Here is a 27,212-nt window from a genome sequence, read left to right on the forward strand (position 1 = left end):
TGTGTCCCCATTATAAATGGACTTTTTTTTATTCATTCTTAAAATAACGTTTCTCTTTTCTTAACCTGCCTGCTTATATACTTTTTATGTTGTATTAATTTCTCTTTGTATTGAGTTTATTATGTATTCGTAGACATATTTTTGTTTGATTGTAATTCATAACTATTTTTATTGATGAAAGAGCACCTGCAGATATATATGCAGATTTGTGACGATATTTCCCTAAAATTCGAAATTAAAACTTATATATAGATTCACTTTTATAATTATTATATATAATATATTTAATTTTGATGGTTTTAGTTCACCATTATTATTAACAGAGGTTTTGCTGGAACTTTAAGAATGAAAAAACCAGCAGCGATGTAAGCAAATAATTTTTGGACAGTTCTTTGAGCTACAGCAACTTCTCCGTAAACAGATTAGTTTATTGTAAAGTAAAAACACTTTTTTGAAAGAATCACTAAAATAGCTTAGATTACAATATTTTTAAATTTAGTTTTTAATACAAAACATTCATCTATCGGTTAAATCAGTGATTCTCAAAGTGTGGGTCGCGTAAAATATTTGGAGGTCGCAAACAATTAATGACAGATCAACCCTGGTTGCTTTTCTACATTGGGTATGTGTAAAAAAGCAACCAAAAGAAAAGCGAGTCGCAGAAACTTTTTTGTTCAAAAGGGGGTCAAAATGTTAGAGAATGTTTGTAAAAATATCTATCATGTAATATTATGGTGCATAATTATCAGAGGTTATTGTGGGAGATTTGTTTTGTTAATAAAAGTTACTGTTTTGTTTATTTTTTTAATAAAAAACACAACGAGCAAATGGGAAGCAGTTATTGAAGAAGATGCTTAATAACAATGAACAAACCCAATTTATATTGTTTACCTTTAAAACAGTTATGTTACAGTAACTTTATATTCAACTTTATACTTAACTATAGATTTTGCAAATTTATAAAAACGATTAATTTTAATATATCTATAATTAAAAACAGTTTTTCGTTTTATTTTTAACTTGCGCATTGAATAAAATTATTAACGTTTTATAAGACTTTAAGCAGTAAATTGTTCAAAGTGCATTTTATCAATTATGTCATATGTAATTATCATTTCAAATTATAGTAAAGAATTTTGATTATAATCAATCTAAAGCAATTTTGTTATAAACAATGTATTATTGTGTTTATGTCGTATTATTAAATTGACTTAAATATACTTGATTATGGAAAAATTACGAGGTCAGCTCATGTAAATTACAACTGAGAGAATGCATTAGAAGTTGCAAACAAGTTTAATCAGAAATGTTTCTATGATATATTAATTTATAAAATTGATATACATTTTATTTTAATTTTGAAATAGACTGTAAGTTTTATTTATATGTATATACATAGAAAATAACAAAATGTGTTTTTGAATGTGTTAAAAGAAACTTTGTAACGGTTGCAATGAACTTGCGCTGTCCAAACTGAGTAAATCACATCCACCGAGATAAAATGTATTTATAGGTTGCACAACTTTAATGTTTCTACTGCAAAGAATATAATTACACCGCAATCATAAGAGAGAAGAAACCAAGGTCAAACTCAAGACTGCACATTTGCAAAACGTCGAAGAAATGTAACAGATGAATGAAATCGATAGTTTTCGATTTCGAGATCCTCGATCCATTGAGTCTTAAACCGAAAGTGTGCTGCACATAAAAAAAAGCCCCCGATGCAAGTGAATCTTTGGTCATTTTCTAAGAATTACATAAAAGCATGTGCTCTCGATGCCTTTTAATTTAAAGCCCTTTTTTATACGCACGCACATATACGGAGCATTCGAAACACGTGTTCGAAGCGAGCCAAGTTTTTTCAAAACACAGGCGACCGAGTGGTGGAAACGAAGAAGAAGAAGTAGAAAAAAACAACAAGAAAAGAGAAAGATGAAGACTAAAACACTATATTATAATTTATATTTATATCTAACAATAGCGGGGGACATTTCGAGACTAATTATAGCGCGCACCATATAACTTGTGTATACATGCATAAGGGAAAAAATGATCTGTCGTGTGTTTCTGTGGTATTTATAAAACCCATCGCTAGAAAAAAATCAGAGAGAAAAAAAGAAGAGATATGATGAAATGGAGGAAACAAAGAAGAAATGCAGACAATAAGAAGAAGAAGAAAAGCACGTGCATGAAAAATTCCGGTAGAAGATTTGGAAGAATTTGATCCAAAAATATGATATTGCACTAATTAAAATTAAATATAGAAATTGATTTATTATGATAATTAACAATAGTTTTGTACAAAAATTAATTTAACATTAGTTCGTTTCTTAAAATATATTTTAAAATTAATTCATTATTCATTAGAAATATTGATAAAATTGTTATTTTCACTGAAATAAGCAAAGTGACCAACTATGTACAAAAGGAGTACGGAATTTGGTATCTAGTAGCCATGTTGTCAGTCTTTCGTTCGTTCTTTTCGTTCAGATATTTACCCTTTCAAACAGATTTATTTCATCAATAACAGCATATTTAATAAACAAATACAACTATAGAAGAAACAACATCTTTCCATTCTATTTTGCACTATAAAATAAACCAATATAATTCAGTAAAGTTGGCTGCATCCTTCAAAAAATGTTAGTCTATTATTTCAAACTGGAGGAACGAACCTATCATAAAATCTCGCTTTAATATTATTAAGGTAGGATTTGTTTATTACCTTGTCAATTGAAATTTTGACCAATGAATATTTTAAACAAATAAATGTTATCTCTCTGAAAGACTATAAAACTAAATTTCAATTTATGTAGTTTTCTAAAAAAAAAATACCATCGTCTGTATGAAGTTTCCTGATTTATTGTAATAGTTTTAATTTCTTGAGTAAAAATCAGATATTTATTGTTACGTCCAGATTTCAATTCTTTTGAGTAAAGACAGACAGATTTAATTCCATATCAATTATTTTGATCAAATTCATATCTAACCATGTCAAATTTTCTTTGTTTAAATACATGATAGTTATTCTATCACATACTACTGTACAGTAATTTGAATTAATGATTTCATTATTCATCATCTATTACATATTTTTTAAAACAAATACCGCCGTATATAAAAAACTGTTTATATTTATGAAATTTTTTTTTAAGCAATTGCCAAGTTTGCGCATGTATTATTATTTTCTTTATTGCCCGAATAACCATATTTTTCTTGTTTCTTTCAAACTCTCAAAAAGAAACATGAATCTAGTACAGTGGAACCTCGCATAACGAGAATTTCGCTTAACGAGTAAAATTAATTGCAAGGAAAATAACTCGCTTAACGAGCGACGTTTCGCATAACGAGCGACGATTAGAAGAAAAGTCCCGGATTGCACGCCTGCTACATCATTTTTAAATTTGTGTACACATATTATTTGTATTTTTGAATATGTTTCACTATCCAAAATCCGGAAATTTTGGAACGGATTAAACTCGTTAAGCGAGGTTCCACTGTATTAGCATCTGTAAATATACACTTTATCTTTTATAGGAAATTAGTTTTATTTTGTATTGTTCTAATAGCCGATGTTGAGGTTATTTCTTAGTCAATGTATATAACTTATTTAATATACAGTAGCTTTAAACAAGCCAATGTAAATATCTTCAACTGAATTCCACTTTAAATTTATTGAATTTAATCAACTAAGGTTTATAGAATCATTTTACATTTAGAGGGCAATTATTTGATATCTAGTTTTTTTAAAATTATAATAGTAAATCTAAAGATTTTATAGTATTTCATTACATATGGAATATGCAACGAATTATCAAAAATATCCAAACAATCATCAACTATAAATATATTTTCAATGATTTATAAAGAATGTATAATATTATTTTAATGTGAATAATCTGATAGAGTAATACTTTTTTATGTAATGTGTGTGTGTTTTTTTTATATAAATATAAATGTTGTGTCAAAATGTCGTTGAAGACTGCAACCAATTAGCTATTCATTTGCATGCCACTTTAACCTGCCTTCTTCTCTCCTTTTTTTTCTCACTCACTCCCCCAATTAGTATATATAGTTCGTTATCTTAAGCGTGCCTCGAACGGAGCCGATTAGTCTCGAAGCATCTTAACTCCAGAATCTTTTCCTGAAGCATCTTTGATCGCAACACTTCAGTAGCAGTTGAATTTAAGCCCTTGATAGGCGCACATTAGCGGTATCTTCATATCGCAATCCCCCAAGAACAACAAAAAGACTGAAGTTTAACATCGAGTAGTGCAAGATAACATTCTCATTTGGATATAATCCAGTTCGATTCTATTTGTTAATGGTAAGTAGAGTAGATTGTCGAATTGTCAAAAGATTCGCGTTTTCTTAAAATTCAGTTGCTTATAGAAAATTACGGAATGCCGGAGACTAGTCAGATCAAGCCCGAGGGGCAAACGGATTTGAACCTGGAGCCGGGATGGGATTTTGGTATTTCGCAGTTGACGGACACTCAGAGGGAATTGATGGAGAAATTCAATTTCGCGTTTTACGATGCTCAGGGAAGCAACGTAAAAACTGCGGCTGATGATATTTTGGACACCTTCGACGAAGCATATTTCTCCAACATCGATAAATACGATGAACCTCAGGCTCAGCAGATGAGCGAAGATGGAAATTACTTATTGGATTACCTTCTGGCCAAGACCGACGAGGGTTTCTCTGAACTCGTCACGCCGAGCAGTGATTGCACTTCAACCTTCGATTACGACGAATTTTCTGAAAACTTCGAGCAGTTCAATCAGCCCTGCAGTTACACGAATCTTAACGACACGTGCTCCGAGGAACTGGGCACCTTCTACGTAGCTCCACCGCCTTTCGACGCACCTTACGAAGAAACCTCCAACAATTTTACAAGATTGCCTCCGGTGAATACCATCAAAAATAACGTCGACTTCACGGACTTTCTACGCAACCAAGACCCAAATTCTCTGAAACCAATGAAAAATCAGGACAACAAAGGGACTTTTGGCCACCTCGTGATCTCGCCCTATTCGGACTACTTCGACGAGGAAGCCGAGGATAACCAGTTGATCTTGACACAAAGTGAATCCTTGTTATACGATGATCCGATGCTTAACTCTGGCTCGAAGAGGCAGAGGAAGCACACGGCGAGTTCGGACACGAGCACGGAATACGAGGATACCTTCATGCCGATGAATTTGCAGTGCAAATGGGAAAATTGCTACGAAATATATGATTCTCAAAGCAGCCTCGTCAGGCACATAGAGAAAACGCACGTGGAATTGAAGCGCGGAGATGAGTTCACTTGCTATTGGTTGAATTGCCCGAGAAAGAACAAGCCTTTCAACGCGCGCTACAAGCTCTTGATCCACATGCGAGTACACAGCGGGGAAAAGCCAAATAAATGTCCTGTAAGTAAACAAAACGACCAAAATCAATAGACAACCATTTATTAAAATAATTTATTATGCAGTTCGAAGGTTGCAATAAAGCATTTTCGCGTCTGGAAAATTTGAAGATCCACCAGCGGAGTCATACGGGAGAGAGACCGTACCTATGCCAATTCCCCAATTGCACGAAGAGTTTTTCAAACAGCTCGGATCGAGCTAAACACCAAAGGACTCATTACGACACGGTAATTATCACACACTTAAAATATATCATTAAATCACTAATTTGTTTTTTTTTATCAGAAACCTTACGCTTGTCAAATTTATGGATGCGCTAAGAAATACACGGATCCGAGCAGTCTCAGAAAACACGTGAAAAATCACAGCGTAGAAGAACAGCAACAGCTAAAGAACAAAAGCATCGAAACAATAAAGCGCGAAGAAAACACAACTTTCCAACAGAAGAAGTTTCCAAACATCATAAGGCAACGACCAGTGACGACGCAAGTGAAGCAGATCTACACGAATCTGGATCACAGCTATTCGCACACTTCATCAAGCTTTAGTGTTAAGCAAGATCTCAAAAACAGGCTTTCCGAGAAGATCCACAAGAACTCAAACTTATACTCCAATTAACGCTGGAAACAATGCCAATATTTAATACACACGCTGTACATAATTCTTGTAAATAGCATAACATATATTTTTATAACATTTTTTTTTATCATTAAAAGGACAATATTTATTATAATTGTATATTATTACTTATCAAAATCCTTTTATCCGATGAAAACAACTCCTTTATTAAATAAAATAATAACTATAATTATTGCAACAATAAAAGTGTAAAATAAAAATCCTAAATCTTTCCGACAATCTTAAACTTACTTATTTCGATTGCATAAACTTATTTTGTAATATAAATGTGACGTCAATATCAAAGTTGCTAGCTAAAACATAATAATTTCATAATTTTTGGGTAATTTTGTAATTATAACAAATACCGAGTTAAACGATTCTATAATATAAAGAATTCACACTTGTATGGCCTTCTAAGTATGTTATAAATAGCAAATCCGTTACATAAAATATGGTTAAATGTTATTTTGAATCTATATCAACATCATTTTCAATATAAATTTATAATTAACTTCAAATTAGTTTGTTATTTAATTGTTATTATACTCGCTTCGTAAAATAAAATAGAAAACTTCAAATAGGCTTTTGGCACCTGTGACATTATATTACGTGTATCATTGATATAGGCAACCTATGTAGCATATGAAAAATTATCGATTTTCTTATCATACATATTATCTTATCATTTAATTAACTTTTTAAAAACATAATAAAATAAGAATTTGGCACATAAATTACAAAAATGATAATTTTATATTTCAAGTAACAATTATGGTATTAGACTTTGATATCAAATGAGACTAACTTCAGTTTTCTAGTTTGTTTATTTCCAATTTAAAACGTTCTTAAATAGTCCCATTATTTAATAACGCTTTTTTATATTATTTCGTTAAAATGGCAAGTGGTTTGGACATTTTTGTAAATCGTATCCTTTACTTGTAACATTTTACAATATCCTATAAGATTGCCACTTGTACATGAATGGTACAAATTTTGCCATCATTATATTTAGGTTATGTTCTGATTGGATTCCTTAAAAAAAATATGTTTCCTAATTGGAATTCTATTATATTTTTTGAATTAAAATGAATCATAATTTAATTGCTTATTGTTACATGCCGATTTTCATGAAAATGTTATTAATATCAAATACTTGCAAATTGTTTTTTTCCTTATAGATAATATAGATACTGTGTCCATTATCACTACAGATGGGAGAAATTTCATTGTAAGTTTTTTTTTGCAGCAAACTTTGAATGTTTTTTTTAATTTGTTTGTTTTCAGGGTACCCTAAAAGGTTTTGATCAAACTATAAATTTGATATTAGATGAATCTCATGAGAGGGTATATTCAAGCACCACAGGTATTGAGCAGGTGATGCTAGGTCTCCATATTATCCGTGGTGATAATGTGTAAGTTCATTTGCCTATTGAGAAGAACAAATTAAACAATTCTATTTTGTAGGGCAATTATTGGATTAATAGATGAAGAAATTGATAACAGATTGAATTTACCCAGCATAAAAGCTGAACCACTAAATGCCATAGTTCATTAAGTTAAGTTATTACATTATATGTAAGTTTCTTTAAATAAATTAATATTAAGAAATGGTTTCTGTGTTTTTTTTTGAGTAAGCTTTACAATTGTCATTTTTGGTGATGTCATTTTTATTTATTTGATTTTTAACATGAAGTGTATAGCGATTCTATTGTCCGCTCTTCTGGTTGGCGTTTCGTGTAATGGAACAGCTAAGCCTGCGGTTTTTGGAACGGTATTGTTCTCCCCTTCTGATATGAGCAGGGATTGTTGGAGTGCCGATAATGTTGCTCTATTGACCAGCAGAATGCTCATGAGGAACCTAATGCCACGCATGGATACCGTTAAGGTAGAGGATGATAGTTTTATATCAGATATCATCGAATATTTCAGACTACTCCTGGAAGTCATCAGAGGTGTAACTTCTGGTAAAAGTAAACACATCATGTTACTTGCGTTCACAGACACCTTAGGTATACACATATATTTTTATTTGCTCGAAAATAATAAATTAATCTTAGGTGGATACATGAGACATTTCATACTGCCAGTTTCAAAATACGCCTATTACGCAGGAAATGTTGAGTATGCAAGTATTGTAAAACTTTATCAATTATATGATGAGTTGAAAAATTTCTTGAGAACAAATGGCAATGGTTGGGCAAAACCTTCCAAACGATTAGGTACTCTTTTTCACAACATTTTCTCATTTAATAATTTAGATTTATAGGTAAACATATACACGCTAAACCAATATCATTGCAATCGCCAACTCCTTCAACGGATCCTTGTCAAGGACTAATATATTCCAAACGAGCAGGTAAGTACTAAATTATAAAACGATTCTGAATTACATGTTCTTTGTAGGTAGAACGGGACAAAAGACTAGAGCCTCGAAAGGGTGCTCGATGGAAGTACCTTTACCATTTTTTGACTCCAAAACACATCCATCCGCAATCGCCGTGCCATTCAAAACTTTTGGTCTGAGAAACTTGGAATCCCGAGTTTCAGCCTATATCCTAGTGAAGTTCTACGTAGCCGTGAGCAAATGCATGGCATCTCGACACGTCGACGAGCAGGACGTTCATAAATTCAACACTAACGTCTATGCCTTCATCATGGCCAAAGTTATGCCGCACCTTTGCGACGATAAATTCTATGCAGCTTTTGGTGGCGTTCTGAGAATTTTAGAGACCATAAAACAGGATGGTAAAAGTGTAAAAGCCATGGGTAATATCAACATAATGCCAGATACAGATGACCGAGAACCGTTTCCCGACATGGTGGACGAAGGGGATGCGTTGGGACCGCCGAAATATGATGTATATTTTACGAACTATAAGTTTCTATACTAACTGAATATACTTTTCTTTTTAGAAAAAATCCAAGAACAACTTGATTTTGATGGCGGCCCTAGCGACTATCATAATATGGTTCTGCTTGGGAGCCGCTTTCGTATGCTGTAGGATTCGAATATCGAAATTGAAAAAAGGTTTCAAATTAAGGTATGCGTCATGATGTCACGCTAATTCTATCAATCTACAGAGGATAAGGTGAAAGCTATCGGGCAATCCGAAGAGGGAGATGATGATGAAATGGCGAAGGGATCAGAAGATCAAATCTCGTGCAGAGATGAAACTTGCCCAGCATTCATGTCATCACGAAGTTCTACAAATGAGAATGCAAATTACGCACTGTAAGTTATTTTCCTTCAGTTTAAAAATAATTATATTACAAAGCATTCATACTAAGGATGAGCAATAAATTGCCCAGCGTTTCTACAAAATCCTCATCGAATACAAATACAACGGAAGGTGAATCCGACTCTAATAGCAAGATACCTGAATTGAGAGTACATAGGTTCATCAATCAAACTTCCAGTACAAACTTGTTTTATTTATTCAAACTATTTCAGCGTGCAGTATTATCCACCGTCCTTCGCATGCCACACGAGCATGACAGGAAAAATGAAGGTTGATTCTAGCACAGATGAATACACCTCCAGAGAGGAACCCAAGCGGCCTTTTGTATTTGGATACGATTTTCAGACATCATCCGAGGAGACGTCGCCAAGAGGTAATTCAAATAAGTTAGGATATTTTAATTGCTCAATTTACGCTATTAACAAACATCCAGTAATGAATAATTGAAACCAATTAAGTTGGTTTTTTCATATCCTTAATTTAAAAAAAAGTACTCTGCGGTTTTTAACTGTATTTAATTTCTCATAGTGCATTTCAAATATTTCTTTTAGAAACGACGGACGGAGAAAACGACTTGGGTGGGAACATGTCCAAATGAATATCTTATTTACCTATATTTCTACTAATAAATGTGCATTGCTTTGTTTTGAATTAATCGTGTTATTAAATGCGTTCCAATACCGTTAGGTAACAGTTTTCAAGGGAGAGCGAGAATGTGTGCATACAGTGTATGAGTTATTTGATTAGAACAATATGAATAAAAAAAAACCTTTAGAAAGTTGCATTTAATTATCGAAATTTGCAATTGCCGAGAAACTAATATACTGCAATAAAATTCACACAAAGAAAAAGAGAAAACAACACTCATATGATTTTTGGGTTAGTGTGAACGTGGCTATGTATTGTGATTGGTTTGAGTAACCAGCTTAGTTGCAACATTGGTCCTAATAGCTTTATAAATGTGATTTTAATTAACAGTTATATGATTGATGTTTTTCGATAAATCAGTGTGCAGTTATATGCCTTTTATGTTGATGATAATGTACATGGGTATCTAGTAAATTTACGTTGAGTTTAGATTCTATTTTGATCCAAATTGTAACTAACATTGACAGTTACAGCGTACGTATGGCAACAGTGCGTAAAAAAATTTGACCAGTCGCCATATTGAAAAATCTTTCATACAAGAAAATTTTGTAAGTAAATATATTTTTTGTTTAACATTGAATTCGATAATTTTATCATTAATTGGCTGGTGTAGTGCAAGTGCTGAGGATATTGTTTTACGTGTGTGGATGAGTGAAATATATTGGCCTGTTATTAATACAAATACCATTTTCATGACAAAAATCACTCTCTCCCCCTATTACATATAGTATATTGCTGGGAATATTGAGAGATAATTCCATTTGTTCTAAAGTCTTTGTTATATAAAAGGTAAATCTACAATTGGCATTTCGTTCGCGATAAACGGACTTTTCGTTAAAGGAAATCCCAAATCCGTCGGAAGTTATTTTTCAGTGCAAAAAAAATTCTTTCATATTTGGCAATATTTTGACAGATGTTTCATTATATTTTAATCACCCAGTTCTTGAACTTTACAGTCTAATTTCTCGCTGATTACATTTTTAAGGGATTCTCTCCTTGAGGTATTATCCACATACAATATTTCTGTTCTTGCCCACAATCAATGCTATCCTATTTTCTTCCATCAATGAATAGCAGTACACCAGATTTTGTAAAATTTCCTTTCACAAATCCAAGACATACTATTTAATTACATCTAACAACAAGTATATTCAGTTATTCTCTATCACTTTATTCTAATCAACCAGTTTTGTCTACACATATAACTAGTATTATTTACACAAGACCTGTAATATTTGTTTCTTATGACATCATTTGTTTTTTGTTTTTGTATACAGGTTTGGAAGAACAATTGCGAAGCAATACATAGTGTCTTTAGCAAATACAAAGCTTAATTTATCTGCCTAGTAGAGAAAAAAATATAGTTCAGAAACAAATATACTGGTAGGTGTTGTTTTGGTATCTGCCTATTTGTGTATTTGATCTGGGTTTTTACCATCCCGATCAAATCTCGTGCACATCAGTTACCTCAACTGGAGAAGGATAATAATTACCCTGTCAAAGATGTCATTATTAAATCAAAGTGGAGAGGAACAGGTGGAATGTCCTTTGTGTATGGAACCTTTGGAGGTCGATGACCTACACTTTTATCCTTGCACTTGTGGCTATCAGGTAAGTGTTTACCCATCACTTTATTATTAGTTACTATTTACTCATTCCAATAGATATGCCGGTTTTGCTGGCATAGGATACGTACAGATGAGAATGGGCTATGCCCAGCATGCCGCAAGGCATACTCGGAGAAGCCTGAATTCATTCCTTTGTCTAAAGAGCAGGTGGCCCAGCTAAAGGCGGATAAGCGGCAAAGAGATCAGCAGCGGAAGGCGAAGTTGACGGAAAGCCGAAAACATTTGGCCAGGTTTATTTATTGCAAGTGCAAGTTGACATACCTTATTGAAAATACGATTTCAGTGTGCGCGTTGTCCAGAGAAATCTGGTGTTTGTGGTAGGATTGCCTATGCGATTGGCGGATCCTGAAGTGTTGAAGCGATATGAGTATTTTGGCAAATTTGGTAAGATACACAAAGTTGTCATTAACCAGTCGACGGCTTATGCCGGGACGCAAGGACCCAGTGCAAGTAAGTTATTTGGTATTTAGTGTTTATTATGTAGAACGTATAAAGTATCTAATCGTGGGTATATATAAATGTTGTAGGTGCGTATGTGACGTATATGAAAAGTGACGACGCTCTTCGGGCCATCCAGAACGTAAATAATACTATTATAGATGGTAAAACAATAAAAACTAGTTTGGGTACCACGAAATATTGCTCTCACTTTATGAAAAATCAGCTATGTCCAAAGCCTGACTGTATGTATCTACATGACTTTGGTAATGTTCTTCATGGGATTGATTAAAAATGACATACTAATATTGATTTAAATGTTCAGGTGATCAGGAAGCAAGTTTTACTAAAGAGCAGATGCATGCTGGTAAGCATCAAGAGTATGAGAAAAAATTACATGATGCGCTGCTTAGCAAACTGGCGGCTGCACAAACAGTAGCGGCTGCGCCTCCAATGACAGTTGTAACACCAACTTCGAACATCACAACAATTTCAAGTTTACAAATGAGTAACAATACAAACGGTAGTTCTGCAGGAGGCGGCGGTGGAGAAACTCAACAACAAAAGGGCAAACTGAAAGAGCCGGCCGTTGTCTCCACGAACGGTAGTAATCAAAATAATAAGGATACGTGGCCGCAGCTTAATAACGATAGTAAGAAATCCGAAAAAAGTGATAAAGATAAATCAAATAAAGCCAGCAATAAGAAAACGAAATCTACGAACGGCGGCGGTGGCTGTGCTGCTGAAAAAACGAAGACGGAAAGTAAAAAAACAACAGTGCCACAACAGCCACCAACAACGCCACCTACACCTATTCCAACCATCGTCGCCATAGAAACTAAAGCTGAGCAGCAAAATACAGAGGAAGATGTTAAAGCAGAAGAAATTAAGTTCGAAGAGTTGCCACAATCGCCTCCAATTAAATTACCACCGACTCCAGTCACCATTCTTGACGATAATTCCAGTTTCTTTTCGCAGACCTCTTTTACAACAAAATTAGATTTGGTCGACACAGTTGCCGATGGTGAATCCAGGGGTCGCAGTCCTGCACCTGCAGTTCTCCATCAAAATACAGAACCTTTACTGGAGATTCACAATGACACTGATAGCTGGGATTTTGACTTTGGTTATGGCAAGCATTCAAATCATTTAGAAGAATTAGCCAAACAGAGAATTACCGTCAAAGGCATGTTTCAAGGATTGGACAATCCTTCTCCATCACAGTACACTAAGATGGTTGAACCAGTCTATACCGATACCGAAAACCTTTTAGAAACTTTAGCAAAGAATAGCGTCAATTATAATAATCATTATGCTAATGGACACAAAGAATCCAACCTGGAGTCGCATATGACAAAGTTCTTTACGGATTTTTGCAGGAACGGTGGCTATCAACAGCAGCAACAACAACAACAACAGCAACAACATCAACAACAACAGCATCAGCAACAACAACATCAGTTGAGCCAGAATCTGTTACATCAGCAACACCAACCACAACAACTCAATGGTGGATTCAATCATCAGACACCTTGGCAACCCTATTACATTGTGGAGGACAACCACCCATTGGCCTTACTGCAACAGCAGCGTCAAATCGAAGAGCAACTGATGAGCCTTACGTTGAACTCTAAGCAGCAGCAACAAACTCACCACCAGCAACATGGATACGGCCAAATAAACGGGGGCGGCTTCGACATGTCCAGCAGGTTCAATTTTGGTGCACCTGGAATGGGGGCGCCCAACAGTAATAACGCCTCGTCACAATTGTTCAGCGGAGGCATTAATTTGAATTCGTTCTCCTCGAACAAGAGTAACAATAGCAGACCTCTTCATGAAGATTACCATGAGCTTGACAATGGTTTCTTAGAAGCTCAGAAAGCACTGGAGGAATTAGTAGAGTCTGATAGTCACGTTCATAATACAGGTACGATTTGTATTTTTTTAATGATTAGCATGTTGATACTGCAAATGTATCGTGTAACATGCAAGCTCCTAAACTTTTTAAAATTATTCTGACTTCGTCGTGATATGTATTATATGGTATAATTCATTATTTTCAGGCCGCACTAATTCAATCGGAGCTGGACAAATGAATGGACTAGTACATAATCATATTGGAAATCATTTACCACCACCGCCACCTGGTTTTGTACAATCCAACACACATATGAACGCCTTTGGAAGCAAGATATTACCTTTCTTAACAATGAACAATCAACAACCACAGCAACAACAAATGAATAACACACAAAACAATTGGCCTTCAACTTTCAACAATCAGATGCAACAATCACACCAACAGCAACAACATAAAGGTAAACTAACTATACATATTTGTTCAATTTAATTAAACTGAAATTGAATTCGTGATCTGAAGGTATGGATTGGAAGGTGTTGGACCCAGCAATTTTATCCTCCAGAAGACATGTACCTCATATAGATCATTACACAAATGGACTTCAGTTGGGCGCAACGTCACAACCGCAACAGAATGGACCCACAACCACAGCCGCAACTCAGCAGCGCCAGCAATATGATTCATACCATCAGCATAACGGTTTCACCACACATAATGGCAGCAACAGCGCATCTAGTTCTTTAGGCTTCAGCCACTTGAACGGTGGCCAAAGTTTGAATTGGCTCGGAACTGAGCTTAACACACAAATTCCTACACCACCCGGTTTCAGAACTTCTGGACAAGCGGCCAAGCAACAGCAGGAATGTTAGGGAGATACTTTTTTAGTACGTTTCGATTTAAATTCAATTCATAGATTCAAACAAAATATACAAACAGAGAAAGAGGAGAATTTAAACAAAATAATAATAAATTTAAAAAAATCATGAATATTCAATAATTATATAAACACACGCATATACATATATATTTATATATTACGTAAATTTTATTTTAATTAATTTGGGTAAAATCTGTTCTACTCGTAAGTATTATCAAAACATTTATATTTTAAATTCGTCACTTATTAGTCACGGAAGACAGACAGTACTTACCCACCTTTATATGTGTATTTATCGAAACTATATAATATTATATCATAATCTTCTTTCTCCCGGGGGGTGCAAGGCATTCAAATTATTTTGAATTAATCTCTTCACGAGTACTTCTTTTAATTGATTCATTTCGTTTCATTTTATGATTATAAAACGTTGTTATATAAATGATTATATCCTACAGAAATGGGATATGGGACGATTGTGCTAGGACCGATCATTTTGTTTACAGTGTTAATTGCAAATATACATCATCACTGTTAAAATTCAAAAGGGATTGGTTCTTCGTAGGCCACGCGTACAGCGCTTATTATATTGTAATCGAGTGATTTACATGTGATTGGATAAGATGCGTTAAGTATCTATCCAAGATATTAAAACTGAGAGGCGGGAGAGTGGGTGGGCGAAAACGAATGGAACAAACTTATTACCACGCGCTTTTTAAATTAAAAAATATATAGTTTGTGTTAAATCGCTGTCGCCGCAGCAAATGAATTAATTAAAAATGAAAAGTGAGATATTAATAATTATGTGAAATCATCGGAGGGAAACATGTAATTAAATGAGGATGATTGAAAAGTTGATCTTGGTTGAATTATGAAGCTGAGGAAGTGAAAAAGGATAAAATTCGAAGCAAGTTGAAAAATAATAATTATGAAGAAAAAACATTTTATTTTCTATAACCTATTAACCAATCCTATCTACATACGTGAACCGATACATATAGTGTATTTGTTTTTTTTTTTATAGAATTACCCTGCTAAATTGAAATCTAGAATTTCGTCGCTTGTTAAGAATCTTACATCGCTTTGGGAATCGCTATGCCCTCGTCCATTCATTCGCCGATAGTTATAACGTCTATACAAAATGCTTGCTAGGACAACGACCAACGTAACGCAAATTGCAATTGCAACAAACCAAAATGTATTCATCGTCTTATGACTTTGCGCAATTGACTTCTTCGTTGTCTGCGCATTATTTAACGATGCCATTGTAATATTATCTATTTCGTTATCATTTGGTCTTGGAATGACCTCAATTGCATCGGACTCTTGCCGAGTCTTTTTGTCTATATCAAACTTTGGAGGTAGTGTGATGTTTCTTACTATCACTGTTGTGAATAAAATCGCAGCAGCAGTAGATCTATTTTTCGGAATTATTATAGTCTTCGGTGGTTTTGTAATTACCACTACCTTCTTTGTAGTTTGGGTAGTAATAATCAATGGTGCAGTAGGTTTAGTAACTGCAATTGTTGGTTTTGTTGTGGTAGGTTTGGTAGTTTGTTTAATCGTAGTCTGTGCTGTAGTGGTTACTATAGTAAGTGCAGGCGAGGTAGTAGATCCGTTTGTTGGAATTATATGATCAGAGTTGGTATTCGGTGGGTTTGAATGTAATCTACGTTCATCTACTTCAATGTCGCTGCTCACGTTTGATTCGGTTGACCAATATTCCTCGGTGCTTGTGTAATCGTCAGTAAAATAATTCCCTGTAACAAGCCGATTAAAAGATCTTAGAAATTTATTTCCAAAATAAAAATTAAAGCTTGAGGACACATTCGATTCGATTTTCTTTTAGGGAGCACAAATAAATTTAACGTCCTTCGGTGTAAAATTTAAAAAAGATGGATAGGTTTTTGTTTGGCACTTTTTCTTTTTCGGCTTTGACTTATCAGGATCATTAGGTTTACCGCAAGGTTCGTTCTTGGAAGGACAGATCGGAGTAGGTCGATCGCAGGGTTTGTTGGGCGGTGCCTTCTTTTCGATTGGTTGTCGAGGACATTTCTTCCTCTGAAGCCGAGTGACCGCCTCAAGAGTGTCATTAGTAAGAATTATCTGACGCAGTGCACCATACCCATGAACTTGCTATCAAAATCAATGGTTTCGGATTATTTCGTTGAAGCAAATATTCTAAAACTTACATGTAAAAACGCTGGAAATTTCTGTATCAAATGCATCCTTCCGAAAAAGCTACACAAAACTAGTGACTTTGACAGCGCGCGCTCGCTATGATGTAAAATATAATATAATAGTGTACTGACCTAAGATGCAGATTGCTATATAATCTGGACAGCAAGATTTGTTTGTATCGCAATCCACGGTGCAGTTGCACTTGTTCTGAGCGGAGTTTCTCGTTCCACATCTGTTGTTGCATGTTAAAGATTCGTAAACGGTCATATCTGTCCAATATGTTGACCTAAATAATTTTAAAGTCCAATATCAATCTTGTACAAACTACTACATTTTTATTTTAGCACTTACGTGTACGATTCAGTCGGATTGTCCAAATTACAGTTTTCAGTTATGGTAAAATCATCGATGGCCAAATCACTTAAATATGTTGATCCTCTTACAGCTTCTATGATTATCTGCGAGTCGCACATTAAATTTAAATTCATTTAAATCCCACACCATATTTACTTGAAAATCTTCATCAATTTCAGGAAATTGCAGAAAGGAACGTTGCCAGAGCGGTCCTTGGTTCGAAGACTTCAAAAAAATCGCGTCCTCTGGTTTGAGGATCCATGATACGTTCACCTTCTTCAAATAAACTCGCAGTTGTCCTGCAGAACTTCCCCACATGTGGTAATAGAATTCCAAGCAAGTGTTGTTAGTTTGCTTCGGGTACACCGGCGAAATCAAACGTGCCGTATCATTTTGCTTCCTTGAAGTTGCCTCGATATACATGTAATATCCTTAAATATCATACAATTAATAATTAGTAAGTTATTATATATGTGGAATTTACCCAATCCTTGCATATGTGGTGTGTGATCGCTTTTGGGGCCGGTAAAAACATGGCCCGTAGGCGTGCTCAAGTTACGTCGTGTCCAATCAAAATCATGATTAAGATCATGGCTCCACCCGCATAGGTCTTCCCTTTCGAAATCACATGTTAACGAAGCTTCCATGTCGCTAGCTACAATAAGTTCAATCTTTAATGCGATATTTTGCTAATTGTACTTATTTTTACCAATGCAACTGGGCTTGGGCGATGACCAACGATCATCAACGCAGTAAGATATGGATGGTCCTTCCAGTTTGTAGCCATGCGTGCAGATGAAATTCAGAACTGCATTACCGATTGTAGGATAAATAAAACCATTCGCTGGATTACTCGGTGTCTTGCACGTATTTCCTAATTAATATTATTGGTGATATATCCAAATCTACTCAGATTTATTGAATTAAACTTACGGACACACTTGGGAAGCTCTCCTTCCCATTTCCCTCGAACGCATTTTCTGTACCTTTCGCCGGCTAATTTATATCCCCTTTTACAGTAGTATTCCGCAAATCCAGTTTTTCTTTGATACACATATTCGCCGTTCTTCGGCGCTATTTTCGGGCAAGCTAAAATAAGAAATAATTTTTAAAAAAGTTTAATAAACTATATTATTGTTACCTACGGATTTTTCGAACACCTTCAGCGCAAGTGTGCAGGTATAAGGACACAAACGCAATGGTCAGAACATGCTTCATTTTTTAAATTTAGCGGCGCCAGATCTGCTAAGCAACTGAAAGCAATTTCTGTATTGCTGTAACTGATATTGAAAATATCACAGCTTCCGGCCGGAAATAGATAGGAGAAAAGCGTAGAAAGGAAATGCTATGGTTTGTATAGAATAAGCGATTAGTTGGTATATTTTTTTTATTAGTTTATGAATAATTAATATTATGATATTAAGATGCGGTCGTTCTTACCGCTAATATTATTTTTTTGAATTTAGGTGGGAAAAGCGCGCAGTTGCGCTCCCATTTTTGGAGGATGGCCGTGCGTCTTGTAAGAAACTTAAGCTTAGGCAAAGGCAGTCGAAGCCTAGTGGTGTATACGGGGCTGCCTGCTTTTATGTGTTTACTTTTACCTGGCTTAGTAAGAGCAGCAGGAAACTGAATTTACAAAAATACATGACTGGAGAGTGCAGTTCCACTAGAATACTGTGATATTGTGTTTGTGCCTGTGTATCAGATTTTATTTCTTTTATTTGTTTTTTTTTTCGATAATTTTCGAAGATTAAAAATGCCTGCATTTCACACGAAAACTATAGAATCCATCCTGGAGCCTGTGGCCCAGCAGGTGAGCTACCCTTAATTGAAGTTTTATAAACTGCAAGTCCTGAAAATAAATGAGAATAGACGACAAATCACATTAGCAATGACTCATATGAACTATATGAATCCTTTGCCAAATAAAATGTTGCTGATTTGCTCTATTTGTAATGCTTATTTTTAGAAGTGGGCGTCGTCCCATTTCTTTTCCCATTCAATATATTTCAAATAAATTTCACTGACATTTACCCATCCTCCCCCGCATTCGACTGATTTCCTTTTCCCCTCTCTCTCATCACGACTTATACTCATTCATTCGTTCGTTCATTCCGTTGCCCTTTTAAGACACATTCTTTCAAACAATCGCTTAATTGTTTGCAGCGTTGCCACGCCCCGCATTTAATCACGAACAAAAGGATTACATTAAATGATATATAATAATATATAACATAAATGTATGACGGAATGTAGATTATTTGAACATTTTCAAGAGGTTCTCTGTAGATATACTTTTAGGTCTCTCAATGGGCAAACCCATAGCTCGGTCCCAAATTAGCGATGCTAGTACTCCTAGTGCTCTGGAAACCGCGAAGAGTACAGTGTAGTAATTCATTTCCTTCAGACCGTAATATTGCAGCAGGACGCCGGAATGGGCATCTACATTGGGCCAAGGGTTTTGTACCTTCCCCAGCTCGGTCAAAATTGGAGGGACGACTTTGTACAGTCCGGAGACCACTTGGAAAAGTGGGTCATCTGGTAGATGTTTCTTGGCGAATTCGTACTGGCACACATATCGGGGATCCGTTTTACGCAGTACTGCATGTCCATATCCCGGTATAACTTGGCCCGACTTGAGGGTTTTCCAAATGAAGTCTTTGATCTGATCATCGTTTGGCGAGTCTCCCAACGCTTGTTTCATTTTCATTACCCATACGAGCACCTCTTGATTGGCCAGACCGTGAAGAGGCCCTGCGAGGCCGTTCATCCCGGCTGCGTAGGATAGGTATGGATCGCTCAGAGCTGATCCAACCAGATGAACCGTGTGGGCTGAGACGTTGCCACCTTCGTGGTCGCAATGTATCGTCAAATATAGTCTCATCAATTCGGTGAATTTGGGATTATCATACCCAAGCATTCGGGTAAAGTTTAAACTCCAATCCTTGTCGGCATCTATTGGAGCAACACTCTTTCCGCTTTTGTAGACGTTCTGGTATATTATCGCTGCGATTACCGGCAGCTTCGCTATCAGATCCATACTATCTTCGTACACGTATTCCCAGTATTTCGACTTGTGGACGCCGCTCATATAGGCCTTCACGAATTTGCTCTCGCTGTTGTGTGCTATAACTGCAGCGCTCAATTGCGACATCGGATGTACGGTGCTCGGCAAATTCTTGAGCAAGGTCATGACGTGAGGCGCCAATGCGGCCCTGCTCGCCCACTCCTTCGAGATGGCCTTGACTTGAGCATCGTTGGGTATATCTCCTGTTAGCAACAACCAGAACAGACCCTCGGGAAGTGGCTCTTCACCACCGCTTGCTTTCGGCAACTTCTTCTGGCAATCCGGGATTGTATGACCACGAAAACGAATTCCCTCCTCAGGATCCAATATTGATGTCTCGCATACCATCGCCACAATACCTCGCATACCTCCATATGCCTGATTTACGATCACATCGCACAGTTTCTCACCACCATGTTTCTTCCGAAAATTTTTTACAGTCTCTTGATGTATAGGAATTTTGGCAGCTAGAACATTTTTCAAGTCCGTCGATGCTTTCCTAATAATTGATCGCAAACATGGATTGATTTTGACAATCATTATATCTCTGTTTGACATGTAATAAATAAAAATAAGAACGTTGTTTTTATTATATTTTTTTATTATTTATATTTTTATTATATTTTATTATATTCATTAATTACTTCATTCATTTATTATTCGTAGTTAATAGAAATACATGATATAATAATTATATATAAAAAAATCTATTAGTAATAATATCGCAAATGTATACGTATTTCACACGTATTTGATAAATTGTTATCGTATAAAATAAAGGTATAGAATATTATTCTTTTCTGATCTGGCAACGTTTCTTCTTAATTAGTAGGCAGGCGACATTCGTTGATGTCGCCATAAATGGTACCGTTTGCTATGTACGTGCTACATAGTCACGAGTGGGCTAATAACACAAAAATAATGTTAATATATTCAGTATCAATATCCACGTTCAAGCTCTGTATTAAAATATGGGTTAATAACAATTTAATTATTGGAAGCTAATACAGTCATGTGTCACTAAGTGATTCGCTCTTTACATAAATGTTAGTAAACATTCATTAATGATGATATAAATTTGTTAATTTAAATTTTACATACAAATTGCCTTATATCTTTTATTTGTTTTATGCTTAAAAAATACATGTTTATTTTTGTTATATTCATCTCTTATAAATCTTAATATACATTAACAGAAATTAAAAGAATAATATTATATAAAAAAAACTTTATTTAAAAAGTTTTGGTATTTTATTTACTTCACAATTCCAAGATAATTAACCCTATTTTTATAATTCTGAAAGTATACGTACATCTTAATTATGTATTACAAAAGTATTAATAATTAGTATATTAATAATAGATTGCAATTTATTGATAAATAAAGATAATTTTAATGTTTCTGTTAAGAAAATAATTATTTATTTTTTCGTCAACTATTTAAATTTTAGATTTTGTATGGAATTGAGAAGTTTTCGAGATTATCTGATCATCAAAATTAATTATATTATTAGATTGTATAAATAACATATACGCGAAACGTTTTATATGAATGTTGTTTTCTTTGTTTTAGGTGTCCAGGTTGGTTATACTCCACGAAGAAGCGGAAGATGGCAATGCTATGCCGGATTTGGAGCAACCGGTGAAGACTGTTAGCGTAGCCGTATCCAATTTGGTGAAAGTGGGCAGGGATACAATCAACAGTTCCGACGATACAATCCTGAGACAAGACATGCCTTCGGCCCTTGTGAGAGTCGAAAGGTCCTCTAAATTGCTGGAGGAAGCGAGTGGCATGCTGAAACACGATCCTTTTTCTGGACCAGCCAGAAAGCGCTTAATCGAAGGAAGTGGTGGAATTCTGCAAGTAACTTAATCCTAATTATATATCAATCTTATAGCAAATAAAGTAATTTCAATTGTATTTAAGGCTACGTCCGCTCTGTTAGTTTGTTTTGATGAATCGGAGGTGCGGAAAATTGTGCGAGAATGTCACAGGGTTTTGGATTATTTGGCGGTGACGGAAGTAACGGATACCATGGAGGGTCTGGTACAATTTCTGAGGGAACTTAGTCCGTGCTTGAGTAAAGTTACAAGAGATGTTAGCGCCCGTGAAAAGGAGCTAACCCATCAAGTTCATTCTGAAATTTTGGTACGGTGCGTCGAACAAGTGAAGAGCTTGGCACCAATATTAATCTGCTCGATGAAGATATACATTCATATTTTGGCCAATGGTGGTAAAGGCGCCGAAGAAGCGGCTGAGAATCGCAACTATTTGGCGGCGAGAATGAGTGAGGAAATAAATGAGATCATTCGCGTGCTTCAATTGACCAGTTACGATGAAGAACAATCCGATTTAGATAATTTAACAGTTTTAAAGAAACTGCAGAACGCTATTCAGAACAAGATCAACGCAGCAAATGATTGGTTGATGGATCCAAAGGCAGTTAGAGGCGGAATCGGCGAAAAGTCATTAAGGCAAATCATTGACGCTGCTGAAAAAGTAGCTGGAAGATGTTTGCCCCAGGACAAGCAAATTATTGGAAAGTTGTGCTCCGATCTTGAGACTATGACCAATGCTCTGTGTGAGTTGAGACAAGAAGGTAAAGGTGCAACACCTCAGGCTGAATCTTTAGCAAGAGGAATTAAGGAGAAGTTGGGCAGTTTGCAGCAGGCTGTCCTAAATGCTGTTGTTGCAGTAGATAAAGCCGGTCTTCAGCAAACGGCGCACACCGTCCAAGGAAGGTGGGTTTTCTCAAATATTTAGTATAATATCACACACCAAGTTGTATTTTCAGATTGGAACAAGCACGCAAATGGTTTTCTAATCCTGCTCACGATGATAAAGGTTTAGGTCAAAGAGCCATTCAAGCCATTGTCGAAGAAGGCAGAAAAGTAATATAAAGAGAATTCATATTTAAAAAAAAGATTAATGCTGTGTAATATTGTGAGTAGGTTGCTGACGGTTTACCTGGCATTCAAAAATCAGAGGTGCAGCAGTTATGTAACGAGGTGGATGATTTGACTCGGTTTCTGCGAGATCTATGCGCCTCTGGAGAAGGTAATTCGCCTCAAGCTCGTGAAATTTCCAAAAGACTCGCACACAAACTGCACGAATTGAAGGAGAAAATCAATCAGGCAGTTGTAAATCGAGTCGTGGAGGATTTCATAGATATCGTATCGCCGCTAAGACAATTTCATGAGGCCGTTTTGGCTCCGGAAGGTTCACCCAATCGTTACCAAAACTTTGAGGATAAAGCTGCAAACCTGCAGCACTTTTCCAATCGTGCTGTGAAAACCGCTAGGATGGTCGGAGCAGGTGAGACTTTTCTACCTGTAAACTTCAATTACGTATTCTTGAAAGAACCAATCTTTTTGTAGCTTGTAAAGCAGGGTTCTTGCGAAATAGTAAGTCTTTCGTGTTTGTGAGGCCCCGTTTTCAGATTAAATATTAATAATCTATTTATATTTCTTTGAAATTAACAATTAACAGAGATGCGTTTATTAATTGGGAATATTAAACGAATATGTCATGTTTTAGGTGGAAGCGGCGGCAACAAAAAATTAGCTGAGGCTTTACAGAGCGTGGCCAATCAGATGGATAGCCTGACTCCACAGCTGGTGTCCGCCGGAAGCATTCGAATGAATTATCCGGAATCGAAGACTGCCGACGAGCATTTCGAGAATCTTCGTGGACAGTACTCTTATTTGTTAACGAAAATGAGAAATCTGTGTGACGAAACCACGGATTCCGCAGATTTTATCAAATCTTCGGAGGAGCAAATGAAAATACACACGTTCATGTGCGAGGAGGCTATTCAAAATCAAGCACCTCAGAAGATGGTTGATAATACTTCTTCAATTGCGCGACTTGCTAATCGAGTTATAACCGTGGCAAAGCAAGAAAGCGACAACAGTGAGGATCCCACCTTCATCGATGAAATAAATAACGCTTCATACAACTTGCAAACAAGTAAACTGCATATTAATTTATAGAGTATAGTGTAAATAATTATTTTTAATCTTCAGGTATTCCACCGATGGTTCAGAACGCTAAATATGTGGCTATGAATCCAGCTGATCCAGCTGCTGCCTCCCATTGGCGCGAAACTAACAAGGAGGTAAGTTGAGTATTATTAATTGAAAAAGGGCTCAAAGAATTGTTTATTGCAGCTCTTGAAGTCCGTTGGACTGGTACGTCAAGCAATTCAACCGGAACTTCCGCCATTGCCGGACATGAACTCTCTGAACATAGGTAAGTTCGATTATTCATCAAAGATAATCGTAGTACTAATGCACAAAACAATTTAATGGTTACAGAACCTGCGCAAGAATCGCATTTCCAAAACAAAGGTATTAAACACGATAACGAATTACATAAGTCACTTGGTTTTACGCTCTCCTTTAACTTCACAGATTTTTTATTATCTTTATCACACCTTACACCTTCTTCCCGCTTGTTTCTCTCACCATTATTAAATATCATTCGGTTTAGTTTTGCATTTAATCAATATTAATACTTCAGTGGGAGAGTCGGTGCGCAACATCCCTGCACCGGCCAACGAAGATTTCAGAACGCTAAGCCCGAATCAGCCGCACTTGCTGGGCGGTAGGCACAGCCCACTTCCGAAATGGGCTCGAGGTATTATAACAAAAACATTTCATTTAACCGTAACAAAAAGTTCGGCCAAAAATTAATCCAAAATTTTCTGTTCTCCTCTCCTACAATTGTTCAATTGTTATTTTTTGGGCGAAATCTAGGCGATAATTCAGATCTACTTTGCCAGGAACTGAATCCGAATCACTATGATGAGTCAGGTAATTGCAATTACACCCATTGTTCTCGTCGCATTTTTCGGCATGTCATACACATACATATGAACTGCATTTACTGTTATTGGTTTATTGGATTGCAAATTAACCAGCATACATTTGTATGTCGTTAACTAGAATCTTTCAGCATTTTTTGGGGGATTTCGTTTGCATGTTGTTTGTCCGTTGGAAGGTCTTATAATATAAGTAAATCATTTCTTCTGTATCTTATTCTCTCGTTCTGAATTGTGATATATTAGTTAAACAATTCTGTTTGCTCGTATTATTTTTTATGATACATCACATCGCACGTACAAGCAGTTAAATTATCATTACGATTATTATTTATTTAATTGTTTTGTACATTTCATCAAAACTAATGTTGATTGTTTGAATTGGAATGTTTCATGCTTGCATTTTACTTTAAATTAAACTAAAACGAAGGATACTATCGTTTTATTCCACAGTATATCACGGAAGATGGTAATTTTTGCTTACACTATATAAATGTTAGAAGCGCAGTTCAAGTGGTTAAATAAACGAGTCATTTTCTTAGATATGGCACCGCCACGCCCACCATTGCCAACCGTGGGAGACGGAGCTCCGCCTATGAGACCGCCACCTCCGGAAACGGACGACGAAGACGACGTTTTCAAAAACGCTTCCAACGCCAGCCAACCTATCATGGTATTATAACTCTTTGTCGTTACAAAATCGATTATTTAATTTTTACTAAAAAAATCAATAGGTTGCTGCGCACAATCTGCACAGAGAAGTAAAGCAGTGGTCCGCCAAGGATAACGAATTGATCCAAGCGGCACGCAGGATGGCACTTTTGATGGCTCGCCTTTCAGATTTGGTACAGAACGATGACAAGGGAAGCAAACGTGAATTGATTGCCACCGCAAAGTCTATCGCCGATGCCAGTGCTGAAGTCACGAAGATTGCCAAACAATTAGCACTCGAGTGCACTGATAAGAGGATTCGCACGAACTTGTTGCAAGTCTGCGAACGCATTCCAACCATTGCTACGCAACTGAAGATTTTGAGTACCGTCAAGGCCACTATGCTTGGAGCTCAAGGTAAATTATCACCTAATATCATGCGAAATATGTACATATTGCTTACATTTATCATTTTATTACACTGCCTTCCTCAGGCTCTATGCCCAATAGTAAGGGTATACCCAAGAAAGGTAAGGAGCTTTGGTTTGAGCACATTTGATAAATGTGATTAGTGAATTAAGAGTAAGCGCTTAGCAAATATTATTGGGATTTTTGTATTGTCTAGGCTCTGAAGAGGATCGTGAGGCTACGGAGATGTTGGAAGGAAACGCCCAGAATTTGATGCAGAGTGTAAAAGAGACCGTTAGGGCTGCAGAAGGCGCTTCCATCAAGATACAATCACAGACGCAAGGTCGTCTCCGCTGGGTGAGACGTCAACCCTGGTACGCTTATAATTAGAAGATCAACGACTGTTTTCAATCTTGCCAATAACCAACCAATCAATTGAAACTACTTACAATTTACGTTAAAATATGTTTATGTTCTCTCTATACATTTATTACTACTTACTCATCGTGCAATAATTCTTCAATCATTTTGTGATTCCTTTCGTTTATTAATGTTTCTTCCAAATTGTGATCTGATTATGAAGATGATAAAACTTGGGCCTTAATAAAGTAAAACTATATTTAGATATATACTTATGATGATAGAATGTTTGCCTTATAATACGAAATCTATATATAACGAAGATGTTAGATAATGTACAATGAAAGGAATATTTAAATCAGTTTTAAAGAGAATTTCTATTTCTATAGCAGACATTTAATATTATAGCAATAGAATATTTTTATATGCTTTATAGGATAATATTACGATGGAAATATTATATTATATTAGTGCCAAATTTTAGAGAAACAATATTGAAATGAATGACCTATGCAACATTGTTTGAGACTAATTATATATTACTATTAATGACTGCTTTATTGTCAAACTGTTTGTTGATGCTTATTAAATTATTACACAAATATTTTAGATGGAATGATTTTTTTGTAACAAAGTTTATTA

At 35.6% G+C, this 27,212-nt stretch overlaps 8 protein-coding genes across 15 annotated transcripts; 5 read left to right on the plus strand and 3 right to left on the minus strand.

Moving 5' to 3' along the window:
* The first annotated feature begins 4,403 nt into the window (after nucleotides 1-4,403).
* Nucleotides 4,404-6,042, plus strand: LOC108566111 (zinc finger protein 765-like). The gene is made up of 3 exons (XM_017925832.1): nucleotides 4,404-5,417; nucleotides 5,480-5,641; nucleotides 5,700-6,042. Exons 1-3 carry the CDS (start codon nucleotides 4,404-4,406, stop codon nucleotides 6,030-6,032), a joined length of 1,509 nt encoding a protein of 502 aa, XP_017781321.1. The 3' UTR covers nucleotides 6,033-6,042.
* An 816-nt stretch (nucleotides 6,043-6,858) lies between these two features.
* On the plus strand, nucleotides 6,859-7,646 carry LOC108566126 (U6 snRNA-associated Sm-like protein LSm8). The gene is made up of 4 exons (XM_017925849.1): nucleotides 6,859-6,960; nucleotides 7,223-7,263; nucleotides 7,320-7,447; nucleotides 7,500-7,646. The coding sequence occupies exons 1-4, from the start codon at nucleotides 6,930-6,932 to the stop codon at nucleotides 7,588-7,590; spliced, it is 291 nt and encodes a 96-aa protein (XP_017781338.1). The 5' UTR covers nucleotides 6,859-6,929; the 3' UTR covers nucleotides 7,591-7,646.
* Nucleotides 7,647-7,722: 76 nt separating this feature from the next.
* Nucleotides 7,723-9,984, plus strand: LOC108566112. The gene is made up of 9 exons (XM_017925834.1): nucleotides 7,723-8,044; nucleotides 8,093-8,254; nucleotides 8,302-8,391; nucleotides 8,439-8,893; nucleotides 8,949-9,063; nucleotides 9,117-9,267; nucleotides 9,324-9,431; nucleotides 9,487-9,647; nucleotides 9,826-9,984. The coding sequence occupies exons 1-9, from the start codon at nucleotides 7,723-7,725 to the stop codon at nucleotides 9,870-9,872; spliced, it is 1,611 nt and encodes a 536-aa protein (XP_017781323.1). The 3' UTR covers nucleotides 9,873-9,984.
* A 387-nt stretch (nucleotides 9,985-10,371) lies between these two features.
* LOC108566127 lies at nucleotides 10,372-14,805 on the plus strand. The gene is made up of 8 exons (XM_017925850.1): nucleotides 10,372-10,470; nucleotides 11,200-11,533; nucleotides 11,587-11,780; nucleotides 11,834-12,000; nucleotides 12,078-12,254; nucleotides 12,314-13,915; nucleotides 14,052-14,306; nucleotides 14,369-14,805. The coding sequence occupies exons 2-8, from the start codon at nucleotides 11,426-11,428 to the stop codon at nucleotides 14,716-14,718; spliced, it is 2,853 nt and encodes a 950-aa protein (XP_017781339.1). The 5' UTR covers nucleotides 10,372-10,470; nucleotides 11,200-11,425; the 3' UTR covers nucleotides 14,719-14,805.
* Nucleotides 14,806-15,652: 847 nt separating this feature from the next.
* On the minus strand, nucleotides 15,653-18,782 carry LOC108566129. Of its 2 annotated transcripts, XM_017925860.1 has the most exons (9): nucleotides 18,702-18,782; nucleotides 18,407-18,514; nucleotides 18,195-18,350; nucleotides 17,971-18,135; nucleotides 17,746-17,916; nucleotides 17,418-17,692; nucleotides 17,259-17,365; nucleotides 17,039-17,193; nucleotides 15,653-16,486 (listed from the first exon to the last, which is right to left on the minus strand). In XM_017925860.1, exons 2-9 carry the CDS (start codon nucleotides 18,477-18,479, stop codon nucleotides 15,753-15,755), a joined length of 1,836 nt encoding a protein of 611 aa, XP_017781349.1. In that variant the 5' UTR covers nucleotides 18,480-18,514; nucleotides 18,702-18,782; the 3' UTR covers nucleotides 15,653-15,752. The 2 variants fall into 2 exon arrangements, with proteins under 2 accessions (XP_017781349.1, XP_017781348.1); XM_017925859.1 differs by lacking the exon at nucleotides 18,702-18,782 and having other exon boundaries at nucleotides 18,407-18,570.
* On the minus strand, nucleotides 16,497-17,025 carry LOC108566131. The gene is made up of 2 exons (XM_017925862.1): nucleotides 16,919-17,025; nucleotides 16,497-16,862 (listed from the first exon to the last, which is right to left on the minus strand). The coding sequence occupies exons 1-2, from the start codon at nucleotides 16,952-16,954 to the stop codon at nucleotides 16,572-16,574; spliced, it is 327 nt and encodes a 108-aa protein (XP_017781351.1). The 5' UTR covers nucleotides 16,955-17,025; the 3' UTR covers nucleotides 16,497-16,571.
* Nucleotides 18,783-18,999: 217 nt separating the features above from the next.
* On the plus strand, nucleotides 19,000-27,103 carry LOC108566128 (vinculin). Of its 7 annotated transcripts, XM_017925851.1 has the most exons (16): nucleotides 19,000-19,074; nucleotides 21,902-22,192; nucleotides 22,256-23,070; nucleotides 23,124-23,220; nucleotides 23,281-23,644; nucleotides 23,707-23,733; nucleotides 23,867-24,298; nucleotides 24,355-24,446; nucleotides 24,499-24,580; nucleotides 24,646-24,678; nucleotides 24,851-24,967; nucleotides 25,087-25,143; nucleotides 25,582-25,620; nucleotides 25,694-25,824; nucleotides 25,886-26,219; nucleotides 26,428-27,103. In XM_017925851.1, the coding sequence occupies exons 1-16, from the start codon at nucleotides 19,018-19,020 to the stop codon at nucleotides 26,598-26,600; spliced, it is 3,141 nt and encodes a 1,046-aa protein (XP_017781340.1). In that variant the 5' UTR covers nucleotides 19,000-19,017; the 3' UTR covers nucleotides 26,601-27,103. The 7 variants fall into 7 exon arrangements, with proteins under 7 accessions (XP_017781340.1, XP_017781342.1, XP_017781341.1 ...); XM_017925853.1 differs by lacking the exon at nucleotides 25,582-25,620; XM_017925852.1 differs by lacking the exon at nucleotides 23,707-23,733.
* Nucleotides 19,082-20,868, minus strand: LOC108566103 (probable citrate synthase 2, mitochondrial). Its single transcript, XM_017925824.1, has one exon. The coding sequence runs from the start codon at nucleotides 20,866-20,868 to the stop codon at nucleotides 19,519-19,521; it is 1,350 nt and encodes a 449-aa protein (XP_017781313.1). The 3' UTR covers nucleotides 19,082-19,518.
* Nucleotides 27,104-27,212: the final 109 nt, after the last annotated feature.

Source organism: Nicrophorus vespilloides, unplaced genomic scaffold (genome assembly GCF_001412225.1).
Source record: "Nicrophorus vespilloides isolate i.1.1-1 unplaced genomic scaffold, Nicve_v1.0, whole genome shotgun sequence".
Taxonomy (NCBI): Eukaryota; Metazoa; Arthropoda; class Insecta; order Coleoptera; family Silphidae; genus Nicrophorus; species Nicrophorus vespilloides.

Bases quoted from the DNA above. Each gene is read 5' to 3' on its own strand.
- LOC108566111 (XM_017925832.1), top strand. From the start codon at position 4,404: ATGCCGGAGACTAGTCAGATCAAGCCCGAGGGGCAAACGGATTTGAAC. The intron at 5,418-5,479 runs GTAAGTAAACAA...TTTATTATGCAG, and splicing joins AAAAGCCAAATAAATGTCCT to TTCGAAGGTTGCAATAAAGC. The intron at 5,642-5,699 runs GTAATTATCACA...TTTTTTTATCAG, and splicing joins AAAGGACTCATTACGACACG to AAACCTTACGCTTGTCAAAT.
- LOC108566126 (XM_017925849.1), top strand. From the start codon at position 6,930: ATGGCAAGTGGTTTGGACATTTTTGTAAATC. The intron at 6,961-7,222 runs GTATCCTTTACT...TAGATAATATAG, and splicing joins TTTGGACATTTTTGTAAATC to ATACTGTGTCCATTATCACT. The intron at 7,448-7,499 runs GTAAGTTCATTT...TCTATTTTGTAG, and splicing joins ATTATCCGTGGTGATAATGT to GGCAATTATTGGATTAATAG.
- LOC108566112 (XM_017925834.1), top strand. From the start codon at position 7,723: ATGAAGTGTATAGCGATTCTATTGTCCGCTCTTCTGGTTGGCGTTTCG. The intron at 8,392-8,438 runs GTAAGTACTAAA...TGTTCTTTGTAG, and splicing joins AATATATTCCAAACGAGCAG to GTAGAACGGGACAAAAGACT. The intron at 8,894-8,948 runs GTATATTTTACG...TTTTCTTTTTAG, and splicing joins TGGGACCGCCGAAATATGAT to AAAAAATCCAAGAACAACTT.
- LOC108566127 (XM_017925850.1), top strand. From the start codon at position 11,426: ATGTCATTATTAAATCAAAGTGGAGAGGAACAGGTGGAATGTCCTTTG. The intron at 11,534-11,586 runs GTAAGTGTTTAC...TCATTCCAATAG, and splicing joins CTTGCACTTGTGGCTATCAG to ATATGCCGGTTTTGCTGGCA. The intron at 14,307-14,368 runs GTAAACTAACTA...CGTGATCTGAAG, and splicing joins CCAACAGCAACAACATAAAG to GTATGGATTGGAAGGTGTTG.
- LOC108566131 (XM_017925862.1), bottom strand. From the start codon at position 16,954: ATGCATTTGATACAGAAATTTCCAGCGTTTTTACAT. The intron at 16,863-16,918 runs GTAAGTTTTAGA...TGATTTTGATAG, and splicing joins AATTTCCAGCGTTTTTACAT to CAAGTTCATGGGTATGGTGC.
- LOC108566129 (XM_017925860.1), bottom strand. From the start codon at position 18,479: ATGAAGCATGTTCTGACCATTGCGTTTGTGTCCTTATACCTGCACACT. The intron at 17,693-17,745 runs GTAAATTCCACA...ATGATATTTAAG, and splicing joins ACCACATATGCAAGGATTGG to GATATTACATGTATATCGAG. The intron at 17,194-17,258 runs GTAAGTGCTAAA...AAAATTATTTAG, and splicing joins AATCCGACTGAATCGTACAC to GTCAACATATTGGACAGATA.
- LOC108566128 (XM_017925851.1), top strand. From the start codon at position 19,018: ATGCCTGCATTTCACACGAAAACTATAGAATCCATCCTGGAGCCTGTG. The intron at 22,193-22,255 runs GTAACTTAATCC...ATTGTATTTAAG, and splicing joins GAAGTGGTGGAATTCTGCAA to GCTACGTCCGCTCTGTTAGT. The intron at 23,734-23,866 runs GTAAGTCTTTCG...GTCATGTTTTAG, and splicing joins AGCAGGGTTCTTGCGAAATA to GTGGAAGCGGCGGCAACAAA.
- LOC108566103 (XM_017925824.1), bottom strand. From the start codon at position 20,868: ATGATTGTCAAAATCAATCCATGTTTGCGATCAATTATTAGGAAAGCA.